Below are 26187 nucleotides of genomic sequence, written 5' to 3' on the forward strand. Positions count from 1 at the left end.
ACCGACTCTACCACTGAGCCACAGCTGCCCTGTTGTATCTTTGCTCCTATTTATTAACTAAATTTCAGGACGAATCCTCAACTATGCTACTCAGTTTGTGTTATGTTATGTATTCTTAATACAAAGATAACAAGTTAATAGTTAATAATGGTGATTGACCACAAATGCAGGTTGTGGCAGATAGTTACCAATAATTCAGATGCAAAATATATGGGTAATATTACTTTTTGGAGGGTATATTTTAATAAATGAGGTTAATAAATATTATATATAAATATATATAAATATATATATATAAAAACTAAATACAAATATATACAGTCCTGCCTCTGCCATAGTTATTTTCCTGTGATCAAAAAATATAAACTCCACAAACAAACCACAACCAAGTCTGCCCACATAGCTGCTGATCAGAAGGCAAAACAACTTAACTTTTGCCCTACACACACTTCGTCCACCTTTAGCCCCAATACTCTTCTTAAAAACATAAAACACAAAATGAGGTTAATAAATATTTTATAAATATTAGATTCCAATATATACTTAAGTGCTGCCTCTGTACCACAGTTATTTTCCTGTGATCAAGAAATATAAACTCCAAAGACAAACCACAACCAAGTCTGCCTTCAAACTTGCTGATCAGAGGGCAAACCAACTAAACTTTTGCCCTACACACACCTCTTTCACCTTTAGCCCCAACACTCTCCTTATCACCAGTCATAAAACACACTGTAATAAAATGCAATCATGGAAACTGACTCACACCCTGTGGTGTAATTGCAGTCTTGCTGATGACAGCAAACAGTTGGAGGTAGTTAGATGTTGGATGTTCCTTGTGGATGGAAGGCAGCAAAGAGGAAAAAATAGAGGATAGAGAAGTTCCCAAGAGTGATTTAAAAGTATGTCAGTTAGCACATACCTTTAAAGGGGCTATATATAAGATTTTCACCAGTCAAATATAATTTTTTATTGCCAATGTGTGAAGGGATAGTAGACGAACTGATAAATTGAGACCTTCCCCAACTTCCTCCACTGCCTCTAACAGTCTGTGGGCTGATTTTTATGTAAAGCACTCGGGCCATTTTTTCCGAGAAACAAGAAGATGTGACGTATCTGCGCGAGTACCTCTGCCAAGAGCTCTTCTACACTACTACATTCAACAGTGTGCAACACGAGACAACGCAAGCTGTGAAATGGAGATGGATGCCAACAAATGACAGCACCCACAACAACACCAGTTGTAATTATCATGATGATATTAAAGTACATAATACATAATATAAACAACATAATATAACATATGCACATAAATATATACACACCTTTACATTTTTATAAAATACATACCCAACCTAACACGCACATTTCTGCACATATGCACACACACACACACACACACACACACACACACACACACACATACAGACACAGATTATACATGATTATATTCGCATATTAATTTCATTATATGCCATGATGTTAGTCATATGTAATAATATAGTGATATTTTGATTCATATATAATACAATATTGGACTAATAATAATAATTCAGGCAGTGCAGTCATTATCTACAATCAATAGCATTTATTATCACGATGCTTGTGAGGTGAGTTGTAAGGCTGAACAGGCCACCAGAGAGGCAGCCGCACTGAGCCGCCAACGTGGAACCCCCCAGTTAGTTAAATATTTTGTTGTACATTTTTAAGGAGGTCTCCCTTTAGAGCCGCACTCAGACCGAGAGGTGGGTGCTGGCCCTGAGAGGACCTGTATTGTTTGTTTGTTTGTTTCTCCCAATGCTGTACTTCTGGACAAAGTCAGAGAATTGTAACATGGTGTTGTACTGTATGTCTCAGATGACTGATGCCCTGTGCAAAGTTTAGTAGTAAAATTAATTGTGCACATTTTAGCTGGAGCATAATTAGCAAATTAGCAGAACAGAGTGCAAATTGAATGAGACAGAGGCATCATTATGGATGAGAGTTCCCTGCTTGACCGAAGTGAGCTGTTGTACAAAGTTATTGCCTTGGGCAGGAAAGATTTCCTGTATCTGTCTTTGTGACAGCGGAGTTGCAGCTGTCTGTTGGAGAAGGTGCTCCTCTGTCGGTGATAGAGAGGGTGGTCAGGATTATCCATGATGGTTAACAGTTTTTTCAGTGTCCTCCTAAATGAGTCCAGTTTACAGCCAATTACGGAGCCGGCCTTCCTAATTAGCTTGTTGAGACTGTTTACATCTTCGGCTCTGATGCTGCTTCCCCAGCAGACCATAGCAAAGTACAGTGCACTGGCCACAACGGACTGATAAAAGATATCCAACATCTTGCTGCACAGGTTGAAGGATCTCAGCTTCACCAGGAAAAAGAGTCTGCTTATCCCCGAAGATCACAATTTATTGTTTTAAGCAGTGTGTATAGTTTAGATTGAACAGTTCTGACAGCCTAGGGGAAATGTGAATCCCTACATATGTAATGTGACTAGTGAATAAAGGGATAGGTGGTGTATGGGCTGCAGCATCCCAGTTATTGATTGCAATAAGGAGGATGGAAGATTTGGACCAGTTTAAGGAGTAATCAGAGATTCTGGAGAATGATTCAGTTATGGTGATGGTTTCTTTAAGTGATGTAGGAGGGTATTTTAGATATAACAATATATCATTGTTGTGGGTGTTTGGATTGTGCAAGATACATCTCCTGGATGCACTGGGACGCATCATCAGTGATGTGACCTGCGCGGGATCATCAGGTGTTTCGGGTCTTTCAACATCAGACACCCTCGCCCAGGCGACTCAGCCGGGGATAATCAGGCCCCGACTTACATCCCAGTAGCAACCACCCAGAGATCAGCCCTCTGGATCCAAAGCATCTGCTCTGCTTGCTTTTTCAGCGGCTTTGCTCAGGGAATGAATGGCCCTCTTCTTTGCTGCACCTGAGATGCCCAGTTAGTTGAGGAATTTGCTGAGTGAGTGTCCTGCAAAGCATTGACAGCCCACCTCTATGCGCTCATAGTGTGTCTTCCGGCCCCAGTTCTGATACTCTTCCACCAATTCCTGGTATTTTGCCCGCTTTCTCTCGTTGGCCTCTTCCACCGCTCTTCCCATGGCACTGTGAGTTCCAGCATGATCAGCTGTTTTGTCACCTCAGAGGTGATGATCATGTCTGGCCAAAGTGATGTTATTGTGATGTGCTGTGGGAACTGAAGCTGCTTGCCCAAATCAACATTCAGCTGCCACTCAGATGCCTGTCCTTGTTTTTGGTTGTGGACGGCGTGTTTCTCCAGCTTTGGTGAAGGCGATTGCTTTCTTTGGTTCATTGTGGTGCCTCCCTGTGCAGATGGCAGAATCTATGCTCTCAGCAACAACCTTAAGCACCTGGTCATGGCACCAGTGATAGCGTTCTTCCCCAAGGGCCTTTGCGTAATTACTGAGGAGATGCTCCAGGGAATCCAGGGGATTCCATTGATGTTACTGTTTTGGCAAATAGCTGCAGCTAATGGTTCATTGAAGATGTTGTTTTACTTATGATTTTTAAGTCTGTGTTGATTAGTGAAATAGGACGATATCTGGCTGGTAAGGTCGGATCTTTATTGGGTTTCAGTAGGAGTGAGATTCTGACGGTATTCATGTTAGATGGTAGTTCTGATTTTCTTTCAATTTCAATTGTCATTTGGTGGAAAAGGGGGCCAGGCTGGTCCACAAATGTTTGCAAAACTCAGCAGGAAAGCCATCATGATCTGGTGCTTTATTGTTTGGCATTAGATTGAGTGGACTGAATATTTCTTCTGTCGTTATAGGTGAGTCAAGTGTTTCTTTTTGTTTGGCTGTAAGATGTGGAAGTCAGGTTGTTTAAGAATGAGATGATGTCACCTGGATTTTTGTTATTTTCTATTGAATATAGGTTTGCATAGAATTCTCAAAAATGTTTATTTATTTCTTCCGGAGATTGTGTGAGCTTCCCTGCTGACTTTTTGATAAGTGAAATCGTTGTTTTTTTCTCGATTTTGTTTAATTTGATTTGCAAGGTGTTTACTTGATTTATTTGAATACTCAAATTTTGTGTCTAAGCCTTTGTATCAGAAAATAATTTTCCTTAGTTTTCTAGCTTAGGCAATGGCAATAGGCAAATATGCAAAAGGGGAAATACATATTTACTATTAGTTTTACCTTTACAAAGCTAACTGAAAATATTTTTTCAAATTTAAAATATAATTGAATGTTGTGAAAGCTCAGTGAATGCTTTAATCACATGCAAGCAAAAAAAAAGTATAATAAGAGGTCTTAAAAGTGTGCCTCTTGACATCACAATGAGCCTATGTGAGGTGAGATTTGTGTCAACATCACCTATTGTCTCAGATCAGGCCTGACAAGTGTACACAGGCACTCCTGGATCAACTGAAACACAGATGAAAGCGAACAATAAGTTAGTGACCTCTCTCCTGCTTTCAGTGTTTACTCAACAACTGGCAAATAACCTGCTTATTTATATTTGTTCATTTTAGCTTTACATTCAGGCAATGATGTAGAGAATGTGTCTGACTGAAACTAAAAAAGTGACTCATGCTAAGCGGGTAGCAGTATAAAAGGCTAACTGATTTCAAAACGGGTCAGAAAGATGGTGAGATTGTGTGAAGTCTGACTGAGGAAGAACAGGGTAGGGATTATCAAAGTCTTAATCTCCCTTCAAAACTGTTGATATGTTGCCATGACAGCCTTTATATGTGTTATTACACCTGAGTTTGGATTCCAGTGGCAATATAAAGATACATACTGTATCTATAAATTGTATTCCTTTATCACACATGAGCAGTGTCCCAAATAGCCAGGGTGCTTCACTGAACCAAACATAATGAATATCCTGAGAGATTTAAAATAAAGAATAATGATCGAAATAATAAGACATACACAATCCTACTGAGAGAACATTTTTACAAGGAGCAGACAAGATAAGATCTATAATGAAATGTAAGGGGTTTAGCTGCAACTCATAATATATTTTCTTAATATTTGAAAAAGTAATTTGGAGAATTACAAAGCAACTGTCATACTAAGAGAAAGTCATTCTGTGTGTATGTGCATGTTCAGTCGACGCATAAGTAAAAAGAAACTACCACAGATGCAAGATCACAGGCTCAAAAACATATATTTTAAAACTCTATGAACTTCTAACCAACACAGATGAAACCATAAAAATCCCCACATCAAAATGGGAAAATGATGACCAGTTACACAAACTTACACTACAAAAAAAAGGGTTAATAGTCACAGGAATATTTTCACAATGTATTTTAGGCAGCAGAGACTACTACTTTCATGCAACCTGGACAATCAGTTCACAATTTCTGGATAGCGGTCATGTTATTATAAGCCTTGTAAAACTCAAATCAGGAAGAGCCCAAAATTTAAATATGCCATCAACCAACATACTAATCAATAAGTTCTATTTTTTGTGTACATCTTATTCACATACTTATCGATAAGATATTTTGTTTCTGTTATTATGTATCATTATAAAATAATTAACATAATTAGAATAACCCTTCTTATTAGTAATATGACACATACTGCATTTACATAAATTATTTTGATGTATTTATGTCATAAATTACTATAACTATTATTATTTTTGTTATTAATTTCTTTTTCTTTCTTCTTTTCCCTCCTCCTAGTTATCTCTACATTAATTCCTCCTGGTAATCTTTAAATACAATGATAACAGTCAGGGATGTAACCTGTTCTATCCCTGGTAACAGGAGCCCCGTTCCGGCGCTCTTGGGGTACTCTCTTTGGAGGACAACAAGGCAAAGGAAAGCAGGATCAACCAATACTTCCGTCAACTAAAACAATATCAAAATTGATGACCGACAATCCACGACAAAGTAGGGCCTCCTCCTCAGGGGCTTGCAGCTATTCTTTAAATGATCGTGCTCACAATGGGCCAGTCCCCTTCTATAGAGGCCTGGAGACAACCCAAACTGAGAGCAAAATATCAAATATCAAAATTTAAAATTTAATAAAAATGGAGAATAATTCAAAATTTAAAAAAAGCATAAAATTAATTTAAAAAAACAAATTAAGAAATTATTTAAAAAAAATAACAATACAGACAAATTATTAGATAATTGATTAATAATAATAGTAATTATTTGGAAAAAGGGGAAAATAGCATGTTTGAGCTTGTGCGACCCTGCTGACCTGTCCTGGAGCTCCCAGAAGAGGCCTGATTCTGGGTTAGCCACTAGTGGACTTTTTAAACACACACATATATATATATATATATGAATGACTACCTTTTTGTTACAAAAACTGCAAGTTATAGTTTATTAACATAAATCAATTGATCCACAGAAAAAATTCTCAGTAATAATATGAATTGCAATTGAAATATAGCCAGCAATGCATGTAGTCCAATTTAGTGGACAGATGGTTAATCTTAATTATCTCCAAACACAAAATCAATACTTTTAACAATTATATTGCTCCTTTGTTGTTACTTGATGTTACAATTTTTGTTACCTGCAATGGTCTTCTAGAATGGAATGATTGGCAAGATATTCCTGAGCCACATGGTATTTCTGACCTTCCGTCAGCCATCTTGAGATTGTGAAATTTCTGGAACACTTACGGTTGGCCAGTTGGGGGCAGTGTATTGGATTACTTACTAATGTCTACTGAAGTGGCTGATGTGAGACCATACCATCAAAGCCCATGCATTTAGTAGAAAACATCTTTTGAAAAGCTGTCCACTGTAGTGACCACTATGTGAATAAGTAGTAGCACTCATGAATTCACTCATTTACTGAGTAACCTTCCACATCCTGTTCTATTTCATTTTCTTGTAATACAGTGTATTATCCTGTATGTCAGCTGTTTCAGTCAGAAAGATATTTTTGAAGATACCCTAGTAGGTGTTTGCTTTTCACAGACTGTTTAAACAAAGAGTGTCCTGCTCACCGTAGAGATTTCATAATGGACTTAGACAGCTGTGGCAAGCTGCACTGAGTGTGAATACAAACGCTCCATGTGCAACACTAAGACAACTCCACGTCTGCAATGATAATTTGAAGAAGATTATGTAATACCACAGCCAAATTATCCAGCTAGACTCTTGAAATAAATATAATATGAAATAACTTAGACTTATATAGCGCCTTTCATGGGACCCAAGGCCGCTTTACAGAGTATATTAGTCTGTGGTTAATAAAACTATCCTCTTTTTCCCATGAAAACCTTCCGTGAACTGCTTTTCTTTGTTTCCATCACATTGTATTTTCTTTTATTTGTTGTCTTTTCCATAAACTTTTGACCAGAACAGCTGATGTGATACTGTGCATTACATGCGTCTAAACACAGAGCAGTTGTACAGTTAAAAACATAGTTCCAGAGGAAAGGGCCGTCTGACGTCAAAGTGAAGCAATAAAAAAATATTAAAACGTATAACCTACACTAACACTGAGATGTTTTTTCAATTAAGGACTTATTAAAGTGGCTAATGCACCTGTTTCTCATGACACCACGTACAGTGATACATAGTTAAGCTTCTGTGTTGGTACTCCGGCCGGCTCCTCCACACAGGGGTCGACCAGCATCTACTGTACCTAGTAAACTCAAAGTACCTCATACAACACCACTTCAAAAATTCCGAACTGTGCCTTTTAGGCCAGTTGTTAATCTCTGGCACTGGCACCATGACAATTTTCTAATCAAATTGCAATCAATCAAATTTTATTTGTATAGTGCCAAACCATAACCAAAGTTATCTCAAGACACTTTACCAGAAGAGCAGGTCTAGACCAGGGGTCGCGTTAACCGAATATTTTCTGTCGTTGACCGTTTTTTTTAAAACGAAAAATCTGAAGGCCATCTGTCATTTTGACAGATTGCAATTCACACCCCTGACCACTTAGTGGCGAGTAAGCATATTAATTAGCTATGGACAGGAGGCTTTGGAGCCCGTCTGTGACCACTACGTCATGAAACCCCTCGTTCAGAGAGTCTTGCCGACTTCTGATCACTTCACTTGGAGAAATGTTCCCTGATTTCCAAACTTTGGCTGAAGTGGCGCTTGTAATTCCAGTCTCCAGTGTGGCAGCAGATCGCGGATTCAGCTTCCGGAACAACATCAAAACAGCCATGAGAAGTCGTCTGTCCGAGGCAAAAGTCCAAAACCTCATGACAATAGCCTCTGCAGCAATCCCACGGGAGACATTTGATTACGCACAAGCGGGCACGCAATTCAAGTCCATGCGGACCAGGAGGAAGGTGTGAGACTGTGTGTCTCACTGCTGGAAAGAGATACAGGTGTGCTGCGGGCGGAGTAGACAGACGCGCACTCTGGCAGCGATAGGGACGTCATAATTTCCCATTATGCCTGCCGTCTAGTGCTGACTGGGTAGTTTAAGTTGTTAAGTTTGCTATTTATGTTCCAAAATGCAAAAAAAAAAAAATATATATTTTGTTAGTGTTTTTAATGTGTCTGTTTACAACATATGTTCTGCATATGTTGGTAATTGTCATTTTTGTGCTGGTTTATAGTTTAACCATGAGTGAGGAGACTTTCATTTCTTGACTTAAGCCGAATTTTGTCAAAATATATGAGATTGTCCGTCATAATATCATAATTATAACTACGCCACTGCCTGTCAGGAGGTGCACTGGCGTTTTCCCACAGCACTGTTAAAAATTAAATGTATATATATCGGAGAACTTCTACGCTGATACCGATATATCTGCAAAGTGTGAATATCGGCCGATAAAATCGGCCGGGCTCTACTCATTAATAAGAATTTTAAACACATTGGATTTATTATTATGGATGTATTAATATTGAATACATAAACCTGGTTCTTATGAATTTGAAACACGTTGGGTTTATTCGTACTATTACATAAATCTCATTCCTTCTTGTTTAGTTTATGTTTGACTGACAAATATGCATCACATTAAGTTTATGTTAAAACTAAGTAATCCAAATGGATGGAAATTTTATATGCAATTAAAATACATAAATCTTAAATATTAGGCCTAAATATTTCAGTGAGTGTAATATAACGTTTTTCTACTAGCTAGTTAGCTTAATCAATTAACAGCTGCTAGTAATCATCACAGGCTAGTTGGATCTATGGTCTACGTTTTTTATAGACATTCATTAAGCACGTATTCTCTATTTATTTGCTAATGCAACTGGTCTGTAATGATTACATGCAGCTCTTACTTGATTATGCTTACTCGCAAGCTGAGGAACGATATATAAGAGATCATTTCATGAATCGCATCAAAATGCCATCTACAGGTCACTCAGAGAGGGCCAAAATTACTGATAGTTGTTGTAAGGAGACGCCACCAGTGTAATGGCGACTTGTGAAATTCTGGTAATTCCTTGGGTTAATATATATGGTACAGAGGGCAGGGTAAATAGAGAGAAAATGTATGAGTTCTTTGAGCATTTTGAGCTCCCCTCGGTTGGGGAGAGATACAAACAGTTGTAGATCCCCCCCACCCCCCCCCCCTTTTAACATAGTCATTGAAACTGCCATAAAGAAGGTGGCTTGTGGGAAAGTGCTGGAGAGGGATTTTGGGCAGAATTTACAAATGTTTTAAAAATCAGATATCCCCTATTTTACTTAACTTTATGAAGAGTTAATCAAACTTGAAACTATGCCCCCCTACAGGCCGTTAAGCATCTCAAATGTGATTATAAGGTACTGGCAAGGACCTCGCTCTTCATTTTAAATGAATAGCTCCATCTATAGTACACATACAGTAGATCAAGGTGGTATTATCCCAAGCTGTCTTGCTTCAAACAATATCAGAAGGTCCTTAACTTAACTATTAGGAACAGAATCCCATAATGACCCTGCCTTACCTGCATCAGTTGAGGCAGAAAAGACATTTGACAGAATCAAATGGCCTTATCTGTTTTATATTTTCAATGTTTGGATGGATTCCAAGATTTATTAGCTTAAGGCCCTTTATTGTGCCCCACTCGACTTAGTTAGGACTTAGTGCACTATCAGGTGGGCAGTAAGGAGTGATTTGAGAAGTCAGTTTGACTCAACAACCCTGGTATTGTTATGGTACCAACCTAAGCCACCTTTTGCCTTGGATAATGTGATTATAAGACTTTCATGTTGCATTGTCAAAATTTTGCATAAAAGGTTTAATATTATATTAACAGTGGGCTATGTCTTCCATTTTGCCTTATTTGAAAAAATCCAACCCTTATGTCCGGGAGAGGCATGCTTGGTAAACGACATTTGCTTCATAACAATATCAACACATTTGGACACGTTTTTGCTGGTAATATTTTACCTCATGAACTGCTGAAGGACAAATTTGGCCTAACACATGCTTTCTTTATAACAAATGCACAATTTCTTTCATCTTGAGAAGGAATCATAAAGAGGGTGCAGAGCCTGCTTCTTGCTGTGAACAGGATGAGAACTTTTTGAATGTAACCATGTCCAAAGTTATATTTATGGATGTTTGTACTTAGATGCCCACAATGTTTGCTCTTGTACTAAAAAGGCTTGGGAGCGTGACCTTCAGGCATCTCTTACCAACTCGCAGTAGGCCTCTATATGGAGACCTGGCATACATTTATCAAAACGTTTTAGAAATATCATTCAATTTAAGATTTCATGCAGCTATTTTATTTTAGAGTAGAGTTTATGTGTCAGACTCGCATGGATCACTGAAAATGCTTCTGATTTGTGTTAGCATAGCTGTGGCTATTGTAGAATGTGTTGGGTCTTTTTTGTTTTAGAACAGTGTCATAATGGGGATTTGGGCTGAGTGGTTAACGTCACATCTATCAGGTTTTTATTGCTTAATTGAAGTAGCAACAAACACTAGGGGACCTGTGTGGGTGTGGGTGTTTATTGACAACACCATAGCTTATTTGATGGCTTAAACAGGTCCTCTATCTATCTTTGATTTTTGCAGAATGAAATTGAATTTAAAAAAGGATCAAAGGCTTGATTACTACCACTGTTTAAACATGACAGTCAAGGGGAAACATAAGAGACATTCAATATTCTTACAGCAATAATCACAACTGTTTTGTTAATTAGGTTTTGTTTTTGTGTTTCTTTTCTGTAGACTCTGAGACAAAGGAGAAAGGCCAGTGACCAGACAGCAGAGACGACAACAGACAAGAATGTGAAAAACAAGGACGAGAATGTCCCATTCAACCACTGCAGCTCTGTGGACCTTGACAAGGCGCGTGTGTGTGTGTGTGTGTTTGAGTGTGGGGGGTGGGGGAGGGGTGGCTGTAGGCGTGACAGGGGATGAAGGGTAAACTGTCATTAGGTTATTCACCCTTTCACGTTCCACAAAACTGTCCATGTTACTGCCACATGACCCCTTTTACATTAATGATAAACCTGTTCCTCCTGCAAGTTACGAAAGTAAATCAGCAAATAAATCAAATACAATATATGCTCCGTCAACAATAAACACAGCATCAAGATTACTGGTCTGGGAGCAATTCAAGTTTTTGCATGTCTGTGTAAAGACTTTTGCCAGAGCCCTTTTTTTGTCGGATCATTCTACAGAAAGAGTCACTGTTACTTAAGACGATAATTAAGTAGGATTAATATTGTAATATTATAAATAACCAACTGGAAACAGGGTTATGCATACTTTAAATTATATTGGAAAAAAATAACAGCCATGCTGCACCAGGCAATTCACAAAACTTCTCACATTAGCCAACTTGAAGCAAACAACCAGCTAAGAAACTAAACCCCAAATTGCTATGAATACGCATAGATCCTGATTGGAGATTTGCATAGTAGCCATAGTTGCCATCAGTGTGTGAATGTGTGTGTAAATGGGTGAATGTGACAGTAGTGTCAAAACACTTTGAGTGGTCTAAAGAGTAGAAAAGAGCTATTTAAGTGCAGTCCATTTTCCATTTACCATTCAAACCTCTCAGGCGCTTTGCATACATGTCAGCATTCACCCTTTCACACACACATTCATACACATGCCATGCAACACATTTACACATCAGGGTTCAGTATCTTGCCCAAGAATACTTTTTTTTTAACCTGAAAACAACCACGGATCTTCTGATTGGAGGATTACCCTCAAATTTTTCGCCAGAAAACCCTATATACTCATGTACAGGACAAGATCAGCAGAGACAACAGGTACCCACAGGATGATGAAGATCAACACAAAATGAAAGTTCCATATATTATCTTTAAATTTTGAATAATTATAACAATCTTATCAAACTAAAATAAATAAAGACAAATAATAATAATAATAACATAATTCACTTCACATATAAATTTGATTCAGTTCTGTCAATCTTTCGAATGTATTATTTATTTATTTATGTTTTATTATATATACATATAGATATACAAAAATGATGTAAACTAAGAATGCTTTCAAAAATAAAAATAATAATTGTTTATTTTTATCCATTTACGAAATGATAAGTGAGCAAACAAAAGAAAAATCTAAAGCAAATCAATATTTGGTGTTACTACACTTTGCTTTCAAACCAGCATCAGTTCATCAGATACACTTGCACAAAGTCAGGGATTTTGTAGGATTATAGTCAGGTGTATGATCAACCAATTATATCAAACAGGTGCTAATGAACATCAATTTCACATGTAGGTTGAAACACAGTCATTAAGTGAAACAGAAACAGCTGTGTAGGAGGCTTAAAACTGAGGAACAGCCAAACTCTGCTACCAAGGTGAGGCTGTGGAAGACAGTTTCATGTCACAGGTCAGACACCATGGCAAGACTGAGCACAGCAACAAGACACAAGGTAGTTATACTGCATCAGCAAGGTCTCTCCCAGACAAAGATTTTAAAGCACACTGGGGTTTCAAGATGTGCTGTTCAAGCTCTTTTGAAGAAGCACAAAGAAACGAGCAACGTTTAGGATTGTAGATGTAGTGGTCGGCCAAGGAAACTTGCAGCAGATGAAAAACACATCAAGCTTATTTCCCTTCGAAATCGGAAGATGTCCAGCATCGCCATCAGCTCAGAACTGGCAGAAACCAGTGGGACCCAGGTACACCCATCTACTGTCCGGAGAAGTCTGGCCAGAAGTGGTCTTCATGGAAGAGTTGCAGCCAAAAAGCCTCCGACATGGAAACAAGGCCAAGCGACTCAACTATGCACGAAAACATAGGAACTGGGGTGCAGAAAAAAGGCAGCAGGTGCTCTGGACTGATGAGTCAAATTTTAAATATTTGGCTGTAGCAGAAGGCAGTTTGTTCGCCGAAGGGCTGGAGAGCGGTACAATAATGAGTGTCTGCAGGCAACAGTGAAGCATGGTAGAGGTTCCTTGCAAGTTCGGGGCTGCATTTCTGCAAATGGAGTTGGAGATTTGGTCAGGATTAATGGTGTCCTCAATGCTGAGAAATACAGGCAGATACTTATCCATCATGCAATACTATCAGGGAGGTATATGATTGGCCCCAAATGTATTCTGCAGCAGGACAACGACCCCAAACATACAGCCAACACAGTCATTAACAACTATCTTCAGCGTGAAGAAGAACAAGAAGTCCTGGAAGTGATGGTATGGCCCCCACAGAGCCCTGATCTCAACATCATGGAGTCTGTCTGGGATTACATGAAGAGACAGAAGGATTTGAGGAAGCCTACATCCACAGAAGATCTGTGGTTAGTTCTCCAAGATGTTTGGAACAACCTACCAGCGAAGTTCCTTCAAAAACTGTGTGCAAGTGTACCTAAAAGAATTGATGCTGTTTTGAAATCAATATTTGATGGTCAACCACCAAATATTGATTTGATTTAGATTTCTCTTGTGATCATTCACTGCATTTTGTTAATTGATGAAAATAAACTATTAACACTTTCATTTTTGAAAGCATTCTTAGTTTACAGCATTTCTTCACACCTGCCTAAAACTTCTGCACAGTACTGCATATATGTATACAGTATATACATACATATATCACTTACTGCAAATTGATGCATCTAGCAATAGTGTTTTAGAGTCATCTTAATCCTAATGTAAGCAAACACTTTAGTCGACTCAAATCATTATATTAATTTAATCCTTTTATTTTAATGACTACTGTGCTCCCCTGGCCGTGGGAGTAGAGAGAGAAAGAGAGAGGTCATGCACAAAGTAGAGGACACAAAACAAAAACTGGGGCTTGCTTTGAACATCAGCATTATATCCTGGTTTCTGTAATGCGCTGTAGAAAAAATGTCATACAAAATACAAAATGTAATACTTCATAATCTGCTGACACCAGCCGACAGGTGTTAGCATATGAATAAGGGGAGTACTGGCACTTAATTCTTCCCACTCCAGGCACTAACTAGCAGGTAAGGAATGTTAGCTCTTTTTTAATAGATACTCTGGAAAATCCCAAAATGTCAAATCAAACCATCCCTAAATAACTTGCCAGCAACAGTGCTGAAACAAGTAGGTTTTATATTGTACATTGTAATTTCCCCTTAAGCTCGCCCTATCCCTTCTGCCGGTAGTTGATCAGTTTAGTATTTAGGATTTCCCAGAGTTTTTATTCTCAAATTAGCTGCCAGTTTTGACCTCCGTGCAGTGGTTGTCCTGGTGGAGTGAATCTCTGCTGTGTTCCCAATTGAATGTGACAGAAAGACTATTTCACCTTATACATTTCTGCAAACCTCTAAATTCTAATTTTCATATGCAAAAAACCAAAAGCTTGTATACCAGCTGATTTCAGTGCAGTTGTTGTAGTTTAATGCTCCTTTACTTTTAACTATCCTTCAGCACTGTATTGTTTGTTTTTATTGCAATATGACTTACTTTTAATGCTACCAAAGATAATACGAGTCTAAAATATATATTAACTAATAATTAGAACCCAAATCATACAGATACATAATTACCTGTGACATCACTCACACGGTCACCAACATATTCATATACTGATAGCAAAGGGTTCTAGGCGAACTGCCCATTAGGAACAAATTTATTTACATTCCAACAGATACACACAACAATGGCTCTTCAGAACAATGTGGGGTTGTCTAGCCCAAGCAGACTGCAGGAACCAGGATTGGAACTCCAAACTAGTGACTACAAGACAATCCACTCTATTTCTGAGCAGCAGCCGTCTTATGAAATGTAACTCTGTCTGGGCCTACAAATGTTGTCAAAGCAAAAATGATAATTTGAAGTGAATTCACAAGTATTTTTTTTACCCTTTTTTGCCGCCTGAATCCTGACTAGCAGAATTAAGAACAAAAATAGGATTACAAGTGATGCTCTAAATTGATAACTTAAATAAACCCTACTGTGATATTATGTCAGGTAGCAGATTAGTCAGCCAGCAAAAGTGCAATTGGGTGCTTAACTGTCAGTGTAAGTGAATGTTTTACATGATGCTGTACAATGAGGTGTAGTTGTCAGCATCTGGTTTCTGAACAGTCACCAATTCACCAAGTCCAGAGTTAACCTGTGAAAGCGCATCACGCAAACATAAAGCAGCCACTTCCTGGTTATACTCTTTTAAGTGCAGTTCATCATATTCTTAGTCTCTGCTGCCACCTTCTGGATGTAACAATGTAATATTTCTGCTTTTTGTAATCCTGTCATGTCTGTAAGGAATATGCTTCATCAATTTCTCATTCATTGTATTTCTACAGGATTTGGTGGACTGGAGGAAGCCCCTAGCATGGCAGGTAGGCCTCCTTGGAGAGAAATATGACACATGGGTTCACCAGCCAGTTGACAGACCAATCAGACTGTTTGGAAACCCCCTTCTGGAGGCAAGCACTAAGACTTCCTGGTAAGACAGAAGGCTCTTTCTCTCCCTCTAACGTCATGTTAGGAATATGACAAGATTAAAAGGGTCTATTGTATTAATCAATTAATTTTCCAACCAGTGGCATTTGTAACCTATGTGGTAGTTTTGCAGATCCCAGGGAGGAAGACTGTGGAGTCATCTGCCTAATTTCACAAAATAGAAATTATAAATTAGAATGAGGCTAAAAGTATATTTATTGTTATCTCCTAACAACCTTAGTCATTGACAACACCATAATACACCATATTTTGTTATTGATAGTTCTTGATAAGTAGTGAAAAATCGGACCAGATATTCAAAACACATAAATTACATTTATAAATTGAAGTGGTTGTAGTATGAATGCAAAAAATAAACCAAACCTAAACATCAACAACTCCAAGATCATGTACTCCAGGACACTTATTGTACTTTTTATTAAAAGATCTTTTAAAGCGAGTGAGACCATTATGCTGTATGCTGTCTTGCTTCAGGTACTGGGTACCAGTGGTCTGGCTTCCTATTGTGTTTTATATCAGTTGGCACTGCTATGCCACCCTGGCAAAAGGCACCACCAGGATAGCCCTCACTTCAGGTAACACATTCGCAGATACACCAATATACTATTATACTGTACATACTTACATTATGAACACATAAACACAAGAGACTTTTTTTTACCCGATACATTTTCATTACAGCTCTAAATCCTAATTTGCATATCAAAAGACGTGCAGCAAGCATACATGTTGGTATATTAGTGTCAATATCTGTGTGTGTGTGTGTGTGTGTGTGTGTGTTCCCAGACTTCGCTATCGTGATCCATGAGTACATTTTCCCAGTACTTTTTTTGGTAGGCTGGTTCTTGTGGTCCTTCATCGAATACTGCATCCATCGCTTTGTTTTTCACATGAAACCACCTGCTCACAACTACTACCTCATCATGCTTCATTTTCTCCTGCATGGACAGCACCACAAGGTAGAAACACATCACCCCTTAAGCTGATGGATAGGGGAATTCTCCTGAACATAAAACATGTTGAAGAATAAAATTCATGTTTTTACAATCAGAAGTCAAAAAGAGGTTATTATCAGTAATCAGCTGCTGTCACAAAGCCACCACAATGGCCACAAACTGCAAGATCACAATGGTGATCTAGCAGTTTTTGTCATGTCTTAGTGTATGATACAAACATATTTTTTCACAGTCCCCGTTTGATGGCTCTCGGCTGGTCTTCCCCCCAGGCCTGGCGTCCATCGTGGTGGGAACTTTCTATGCAATCCTCCGCAACACGCTCCCAGATATCCTTGGGGTATCAGTGTTTGTTGGAGGACTGTGTGGCTACGTTGTCTATGATATGATCCATTACTACCTTCACTATGGCTCACCAAAGAAAGGCTCCTATATGTACAATCTGAAGACCTACCATGTCAAACACCACTTTGAGCACCAGAGAGCAGGTAAAAATTAGATAGACATGCGGCTTGGACCAAGGGGGATCCTACTTAACTTTAAGGTTTGATTCCCTTTGCTTCTGTTTTTGTCTTACGTTTCTAATGTAATCTTTATTTCTCTCTTCAGGTTTTGGGATCACCTCCACATTCTGGGACCACCCCTTTAACACAGTCATCCCAGATGAGAAATTCCAACACAGAAGTGGCTCAGCTGAAGGGCCACAGGACTTAACAATTAGCCCCTTAGCAACCAGGCCTCCTCCTTTAACCCCCCTTACTTCAGTTTCTGAAGATTTCACACCCAAGTAGGACCACCAATCTCTGGGGACTCCTGGATCACTGAAGCTAATCCATTCGAACATAATATATAACCTTCTTGTTGATAATAGCCTGTGACACATTTCTTTGCTTTTGCAATTTAACTGATTGCACCAGCCAAATAATAAGCTGAAGAGAGACACGTTTAAGCTTATAGTACCCTTTAATTAGAAGCACTTTGAATTCCTCTATGGTTGTCAATTACAGTAGAATACATTCTAAACTGCACTGAGAAACTAAAAAAACTGAAAATACACTCTTTTCCTGGTCTAAACCTTCAACAGCAGCTCTAAAGTAGACACACAAAAACACACTGTCCTAACTACCCTCAGTGTGTGAGATAGGGAGCAGTAAGTGATGGTAGGTGAATATGGAAGTTGGAGAAGGAGGGAATTTGACATGGGATGTGTGAGAGAGTGCGTGTGTAAAGACTGAGCGATAGGGTTCCCCCACACTTATGAAACTACTCAGGAAAAGCCCTCTTTATACTTCCTTCGCACTGTCTGTTGCTGAACTCTTGTTGAACATCAGTGCCATTTTGTTGTTGGCCACTAAGCTAGCCAGCTATACCACAAGACCATTTAACTGCAGGTTTTTTGCCAACAGAATTTCACCATGTTTGGTCTCATGGTCGTTTTTGGAAGCAGCTAAAGCAGGAAAGTTTCAGATATGAACACATTGAGATTTAATGGAATGTTAAAATTTAACGTATTAATTATCAGCAAACCTGCAAGGGTGAAACTATACTTTCGTGCACTAATTTCATGTACAGTGATGTAAAGTCATGTAATGTGAGGTTCTATATATTTGAAACCTATATGGAGACAAACATTTCCCAAGTCTGTTGTACAATTTCCTCCACTCTCTTTAATTTTTTGATTAATGATACACTTACAATGTAGAAATGTTTTTTGTAAGATGCTTTGTTCAAAAACAGATTGAAAGATTTTCTGATTTAATCCAGCTTTAAATTATCAGAGTGAAGAGATATTTTTTGTTGTTTAGACAATGAGAAAGTGGATGCATATATATGTGTATAGATGGATGGATGTTAGTGGGTTGTCAGAGGGACAGAGCTGAGGGCATGATGCCAGCGTCTCAGATTTTCTGCTGTCGGTATCTCAGGGTCAAGGTCAGACATTTGGATTTATTTCTTCTAAGAAAAAAAACAATTTACAAAACCTTTCAGGCTTACAACACAGACTATACGCAGAACATTGATCTTTGGGGGATGAAATAAAAAATTGTTTCAGGTGGTTTTCTAGCTTTTTCCGGAACCCTCCTTAGGTCTCCATCTCCACCAATCAAAAGCAGTTATATGGCCCTGCAGATCCCTTAAGGATGACGATGGCTGAGCCATCTGACTGACAGCAGTCTGTCTTGATATTGACTGGCAGATCCTCAAATGTCTCTTCTAAACCCAACTACACGGATAACACTGAAACCTATTTTAAACCATTAAATAAACAGGAAGAGCACAGTTTGAATAATAATAATAATAATTAATAATAATTTGATAATATGAATGTATAAAGATTCTTAAAGTTTTTAAAAGAAGAGTTTGAAAATAAAGCAGTAAGATGATTCCATTTGCATTGCATCTTTTTACTCAATTTCAGCCATAATGATAGTCTTCGGGTAAAGATAAAAAATCATGTTTTTTAATAAAAACAGTACTACTGTTTTAAAAACAACAAACAAACAAAAACCCATGAAATAGTTGAACGTTTTTTCACCAGGGCTTGAATGGTTGAGTTGTAACTGCACCAGAGTGCGTCCTGTTGTCTTCAGCATACATCAGTTTGTCTGTCTTGTGCTTCACACATTGCAGTTGATAATAAATGTTCAAGCATCATGAAGAAATATTCTGACTTTGATATAATGACACCAACAAAGACATTGCTTTGGAAAGGACCCAACATTTTTTTATGGATTTGATATGACAATAATAATTTATATTGATTGTGCTGATTGCTTGGCAAAGTGAAATGACTCCACCTGTTGGGAAAAAAGTACAGATCTTATTTATGTATATTTATATAATAAAGGTGTCAGAATCAAAGCTTCGTAAGCTGTTGTTTTTCCAGTGAACTTTACCTTGTAATAAATAATGTTTCATCAAATAATATTTCATAAATTTGTTTACTATAATATCTTTTAACATGTATTATTAGTACATATCTGTAAATAAATATATGTGTATTCGGATCTCAATGTCTCTTTTGTTTGATCATCGTTTTATTAATGGGGCTTTATGTAAGATTTTACAAGTATTCATCAATCAAATATCATTTTTTATTGCCAATGTGTGAAGGTATAGTAGAGAAACTGAAAAATTGAAACCTTTCCCAACTTCCTCCCTTGCCTCAAACAGTCTGTGGGCTGATTTCAATAGTACGTGGCTGCTTCTCATGTCTCTTATTTGATATTTCCTCGGTCCTCAATCGAACCAGAAGTAGTTCTGGAGCTGCCATATTGAGGACCGTCTCAAAGCTCTTATCGCTGCTCAGAGGAGCGAGGATTGAAGAGTGAGGAGGGAATTCAGAGGAGCAAGGATACACAAGAGCAGCCTCCACGGAAGTCTTTTACTGACCAATGGGACGGCTGTGGCTCAGTGGTAGAGTCGGTCGACGGTCGTCTTTCAATCAGAAGGTCAGAGATTCGATCCCCAGCTCCCTAAAGCTACATGTCGAAGTGTCCTTGGGCAAGACACTGAACCCCAAATTGCTCCGGGTTGGCATAGCCAACGGGTATGAATGTGACAACTGATTGACAGTTGGGCACTTCGGTGTATGAATGTGTGTGTGAATGGGTGAATGTGATATGTAGTGTAAAAGCTGCAGCTGATAGGACTCATGAGAAACTTCACAACATCACCAGAGTTTTATACCGCAGAGAGGAAGAGCGGACCTTAGAACAGACGTTAAAGGGTGCCTTGAAACCGACTATAAAGAACGTTGGTATAAAGAGTCGGTATTTGACTACCTGCGATTGTTTAGAACGAAATATTGATCATAACTTGTCATAAAATAAACACAGTAGAGTGAATAACTGCAGATTTGATTTGTTATCTGAGTCACCATCAAAGTAAAAAATAAGTTAATTGTCTAAAAATCAAATGTAGCAAAATCAGATTCATTTCTATTGAATTTAATTAAAAAAAAAAAAAAACTCTAGTCACGATCAGTTATTTCCCCTGTTAACTTTTATCACTGATGAATCAATAAATTCAGAGGGAGCAGAAGATTCTCTTTGTCAGCAGGTAACACTGTCATTTTATTCAGTCACATGTGAGACTGATCATCAATGAGGTCGGGTTTGATCAGCGTGATGTGACTTGTATTTTACCTGAAACTGTTAGCCAAATGAATAATTTTCATAGTTTATGAACAAAACAGTATTTGGGCTTATTAAATAATGAATTCAGATCAGATTACCATGTGTTACTGTGTGTTTTATTAGAATGAATACAGTTCACATGTGTGCAGACACAAACAGCTGTTAAAGCAGACTGACAGCTGATCCAGCGGTGATCAGCTGACGTGATCATCACAAACAGACGTCGCAGCACATGACGCTTCATCGGAAAGGACGTCTCATGTCTCTTAAAAAACATTCCCTCGTTTCCTCTCTCCTCTCTTGGTTTCCTCGCGTCTCTCCATGCATCTCTGGTGGGAGGGACTAAGACGCAAGTGAAAGACGCAAGTGAAGGAAGCATGGATGCAATTTAAGAGACATGAGAAGCAGCCCTGGTTTCCTCGCGTCTCTCCATGCCTCTCTGGTGGGAGGGAATAAGATGCAAGTGAGAGACGCAAGTGAGGGATGCATGAATGCAATTTAAGAAAGCTGAGAAGCAGCCTTTGATGCAAGCGGCAACCTCCGGTGCAAAATACTGCAGTTCCTCGAGTGACCACTTGAGGCTGGCTCCAGAAAACAAGAAATAACAGTAGCATATGTTTGCAGAGCCGGAGGCTGCAGATTCAGGACCGCAATTCTGGGACCGCATTTCTAGTACCCTGGCTGTTTGCGACAGCACCACCTGGTGCATTGGACAGCTAAAGAACACATTTTATCAAAAACATGGCTGACGACCACAGTTCGAGTATTGAATGCTAATTAAATTATTTGTTTAATAAAACAATTCTGTTGTCTTGAATTTGACAGTGAAATTAATGTTTTACTGTGATACGTTCAATATGATATGATTATATTTACTACTATGATTAGTCTGAAAGGCACTACATTCATCTGATAGCTAATGATAGCTTACTGGAAACGAACTGTTTGGTGGGAAAGGGGTATTTGTTAATTTAATGAAACTGAAGCATTCTTTTTGCAAGACCAACTAAGTGATGACTTAACGACTATGAAAAATAATTTTAGCCTGTGTATTTAGATAAACTTAAAAAGAGCATGAAAGCAATAGTCTGGATGATATGGGAAAAACATGTTTACGTTTTCATTAAAGCCTGTTTTTATTGTTTAATTAAGTTTAAATATTCTCATAATCAAGCCGCTTACTGTCTGTTTACCCCACAATTAGTGTTATCAGATAATTTAGTTCATTTTGATTTTCTTTTGTAATGTTGGTGGATGACACATTTTTCAATTTTAATAGGATTTATTTCAGCCTTTCCTGCAGGTCTACACCTTGTTATGTCATTTAATGTACAGCTTAGCCTATATGAAGTGATTTTGTGGACACAAATTAACAATACAATCTTAATAAACTATCTACCAATATAAGTTCAATTAAGAAGTAGTAATGTTTTTTTAAGTGTTACTGATATTTCTTATATCCCAGCATTGATTATTTTGTCTGTTTTCTTGTTTAGTGAAATGGAGGAATTTTGTAGGCAATTAAGGAAGGAAAGGAAAGCTTTAAAAAGGTAGTGCTGTTACCTACTTCACAATTTGAACTTTGAATATTAATGGTTCTGGAAAAGTCAGACATCAATAACATGTTCTTTCTGTTCCTTACTTTCAGTCTCTGCGTCTTTGTCTCTCTGCCTGTTTGTTGGGGTGACAGAGATTATAGTTTTTATACTCACCCTACTCATGCTGTACATACTGTCAACACTGTTCATACTGTCTTATCTAGAGACCAGTAGAGACTGAAATGCTAGATACTAGAAACCGGATACTAGAATACTACTGCTTACAGTGCAGTGGCCTTTTATTGTGGCCAGCCTAAGGCACACCTGTGCAATAATCATGCTGTCTAATCAGCATCTTGATATGCCACACCTGTGAGATGGATGGATTATCTCGGCAAAGGAGAAGTGCTCACTAACACAGATTTAGACAAATTTGTGAACAATATTTGAGAGAAAAGTCTTAGATCTTTGAGTTCAGCTCATGAAAAATGGGAGCAAAAACAAAAGTGTTGCGTTTATATTTTTGTTCAGTGTATATAAACTGTATATATATGGATCATTGTGATCTAATCTATTATCTAATAATAAATATATCATATCATCATATATCATATATATCATAAAGGATTGTGTCCAGTAAATATGCTTACCAAATATGCATACCACCATCTGTGACATTTACCAGCACCGGGACCTGAGTACCCCACTTTGTTCCTTTTATGTATAACATGTTACAAAATGACAATAAAAATATTCTTATCCAAAAGAAAAGATCCCATTTCTTGGGTCAATAGTTCAGGGCACCTTCACCTTCTGACTTGGTTTACGTCCACCTATTCTCATCTGAACCATGTTCAATCAAACAGTTATATAGAATAACATAAATACCATAACTAGAGCCTGACCGATATTGGATTTTTGGGGCCGATGCCGAAATTAGGGAGTAAAAAAATTCCGATATCGATATATCGGCCGATATATTCACATATGTTCAAAATGTATCTGAAATTAAAATATTAAAATTCCAAATCTGAAAATATCCTCCCGGCAAAGTCAAACTAGCTCATTCATTATTTATAGAGTCTATGGCTAATAACCACTAGCTACCAAAGACTGTATACATAGATGGACACGCATCTCCATCTACTCCCATCATACGTATTTAAGCAAAAATGGCCCCTGGTGTGCGTGCTGCCATCTTGCGCTGGTGACGTCATATGGAGGTTGATTATAGTCGCTTTCAAGGCGCCCTGTACCCCTCTCTGCAATATGAAACTCCGATGATGAAGTCTGATCTGCTGCAGCGTCCAATCACTAAATGATATCTAATAAGCGGGCATGTCGGCCAGTAAAAGACTTCCATGGAGGCTGCTCTCCACACATGCATCGCTCGACTCGAGAGAGTTGTGTTCGTGTGCCGACGGTCGAATTGGCGTGTAACATTAGATTAGAGAGTTGTGTCATTGGGTTGGCTGTCAAATTAGCTAGTTAGTATGTATGATAGAGAGTTCTTTTAACAATCAATGTTAATAAAACAAGCAGTTGTGCAACTTTTCTGTGCTTTTATGTTGGCTAATAACGGCCACGTATGTTATTTGTATTGCAGTGTATTTGTCTAATATTGTGTTGTTAATAAAGTTATTAAAAAAAAGACTTGCTGCCATCAATGTGGTAATTTTCCGGGGATCATTAAAGGATAACTAGTCTAAATTTAAACTTATATGAGGGGGCAATTTATTTTATGACGTTTATTTGGTGACCCCCGGCTTCCCCCCCTGGAGAGCAAAGAAGGACCATCTTATCTTGCTTACGAAGGCCAGTTGGCTGATTGAAGTACCATTTGGGGATGGGGTAGGGGGTTTGTTGAAGTTGTATATAAGCTTGAACACTTTAACTGCAAGGGAGAGAACTGCTGTACTTCTCTCCATGCTGCATGTAAAATGTAAGTTAAGAGACTTGATTCATAACATTGAGTTTGCATGTTCTTCACAAATTATCTTCAGGAGGAGAATTTCCCTCACACAAACGTTCACACGTGAGGTACAAATCGGGCAGCCGGGACGGATGGGGTACTGACACTCCCCCGACAACTTACGTAGTCTCTCTACGCAAAAACTTGACTGCCGTTCCAGCCGGAGTCGAGGATTAAGTACGGTAAGTACACTAACCGTCGTATTTAAAACGTCATATAACTTAACATACTGCATTTTGATAAGAAAATCACATTCTGCATTTTGATAATAATCAAAAACAAACATGTTCTATAACTTGTTGGACTGCTAGATCGTTCATCTTTGGCAAAAACAGGCTATATTTAAGCTAGGTTAGCACCACAGACTGTAGTTTCTTGTACTATGTAAGCAAGTAGTATTATGCATCTGCTTAGCTTAAAGTCAATACATTTAAATGAAAAGTAAATAATTGGTTTTTGAAAAAAAAATGGTGGTGGTGCTGGATTTGGATTTCAAACCAGTATTTGGCAGCAGAAAAAAGGACCAGGGTTGATGTACTTTATTTGATGTTTGATGTGCACTCTTTGTTAAATGATTAAAATTATTAAACCTTGTTTTTTTGCAAACAAGGGTAACCATCACACTGTTTAGTTCTGTCACAGCTCTTCCTCCCCCTTTCCTGTCTTCTTTTCTTCCCTCCAAACTTTTGCTGTGCTGTGTTGTGAATGTAGCCAGGGGTTATTTTATTTTATTATTTTATTTTTATTTTTAATTTATTTTAAGTATATATAAAGTTATAAAGACATTTAAATAAATAGTTTCCAAATTCAGAATTGTCTACCTCTGATTCACTGTAGCATTATAAGGTGTTTGACACTATAGACACTAGGCCTATGAGCTAAAGAATAAAGGCCTAAAAGTGACATTAGGGTTTATTCAGTGCTGTCAAAGTAAACATACATGCCGTAACAAGATTAATGCATTTCCCATATATTCCCTGGGCAGTTGGATCCAGAATAACATGTACTTTTTGTGTGCTTTCCTCAGGATGCAAAAAGTATGGCTTCATGTTGTTGATATTTAGGTAAGCGCCAAGTTCCCATATCATGGCCAAGTTGCTTGTTGGGGCATCACAAGTAAGTGAAACAACTTTGACACCAACCTCATGAAGCCTGCTAAGCCCCTCCCTAACAACGTTTGCCTTCTCTGATCCATCCATACCTGTGATGAGAAAGTATGCAATGGGAATTTTCCATGACTCATTGACAGCCACAACCATGAGGACCAAGGCCTGGGTGGCGAGTGTGTTGTCAATTTCACCAGTGCCTATGTCCACAGAGCCATGGCACTGGTCCCCTGAAAATTCATTCATCTTATGGATGTATATTTCATCCATTATGAGAGCACAGATAGTTTCTTATCCATTCTCTCTGTTGCCCTCTACATTACTTTTTAGTGCAGTAAAAGATGCAACAGTAAAACCAGGATCGGCTGAGATGCTGCTGTACCAAGTGCGGATGGTGTGACTGTGTGGTAGAGCTTTTTGAAAGTTGTCACGCACATATTCATATGCCTTTGGGGAGTAAAAGTGCAGTGTGGTGGCAAACTGCTTCAGCTCCTCTGAGTACTTGGCTGACTTTTTCCCTTGTAGTATCTTCCACATGATGTGTTTTGGTACTTCATCAATTGACTCAAGCAAAGATGCACATTGACTTGATATCAATAGCTTCTTCTTGAGTTGTTTGGTGGCTTCCTTTAAGGTGCTGATTTTTTTCTCCAAACACCTTGACTTTTGACATTGCCCTCTCAGCTTTCT

The 26187-nt window shown here is 38.3% G+C and overlaps 1 protein-coding gene across 1 annotated transcript in view; it reads left to right on the forward strand.

Annotated features, from left to right (window-relative positions):
- fa2h (fatty acid 2-hydroxylase) overlaps positions 1–19648 on the forward strand; it is a 34196-nt gene extending 14548 nt beyond the window's left edge. Inside the window, exons 2-7 of the mRNA XM_069686564.1 lie at positions 11091–11210; positions 15630–15772; positions 16264–16364; positions 16576–16748; positions 16978–17230; positions 17352–19648. Coding sequence (XP_069542665.1) covers positions 11091–11210; positions 15630–15772; positions 16264–16364; positions 16576–16748; positions 16978–17230; positions 17352–17533 — 972 coding nt within the window. The 3' untranslated portion in view covers positions 17534–19648. The remainder of the gene's footprint in view (positions 1–11090; positions 11211–15629; positions 15773–16263; positions 16365–16575; positions 16749–16977; positions 17231–17351) is intronic.
- The last annotated feature ends 6539 nt before the right edge of the window (positions 19649–26187 follow it).

This window comes from Semicossyphus pulcher, unplaced genomic scaffold (assembly GCF_022749685.1).
Source record: "Semicossyphus pulcher isolate SPU_LCO1_2020_fin unplaced genomic scaffold, fSemPul1.0.p SCAF_8, whole genome shotgun sequence".
Lineage (NCBI taxonomy): Eukaryota > Metazoa > Chordata > Actinopteri > Labriformes > Labridae > Semicossyphus > Semicossyphus pulcher.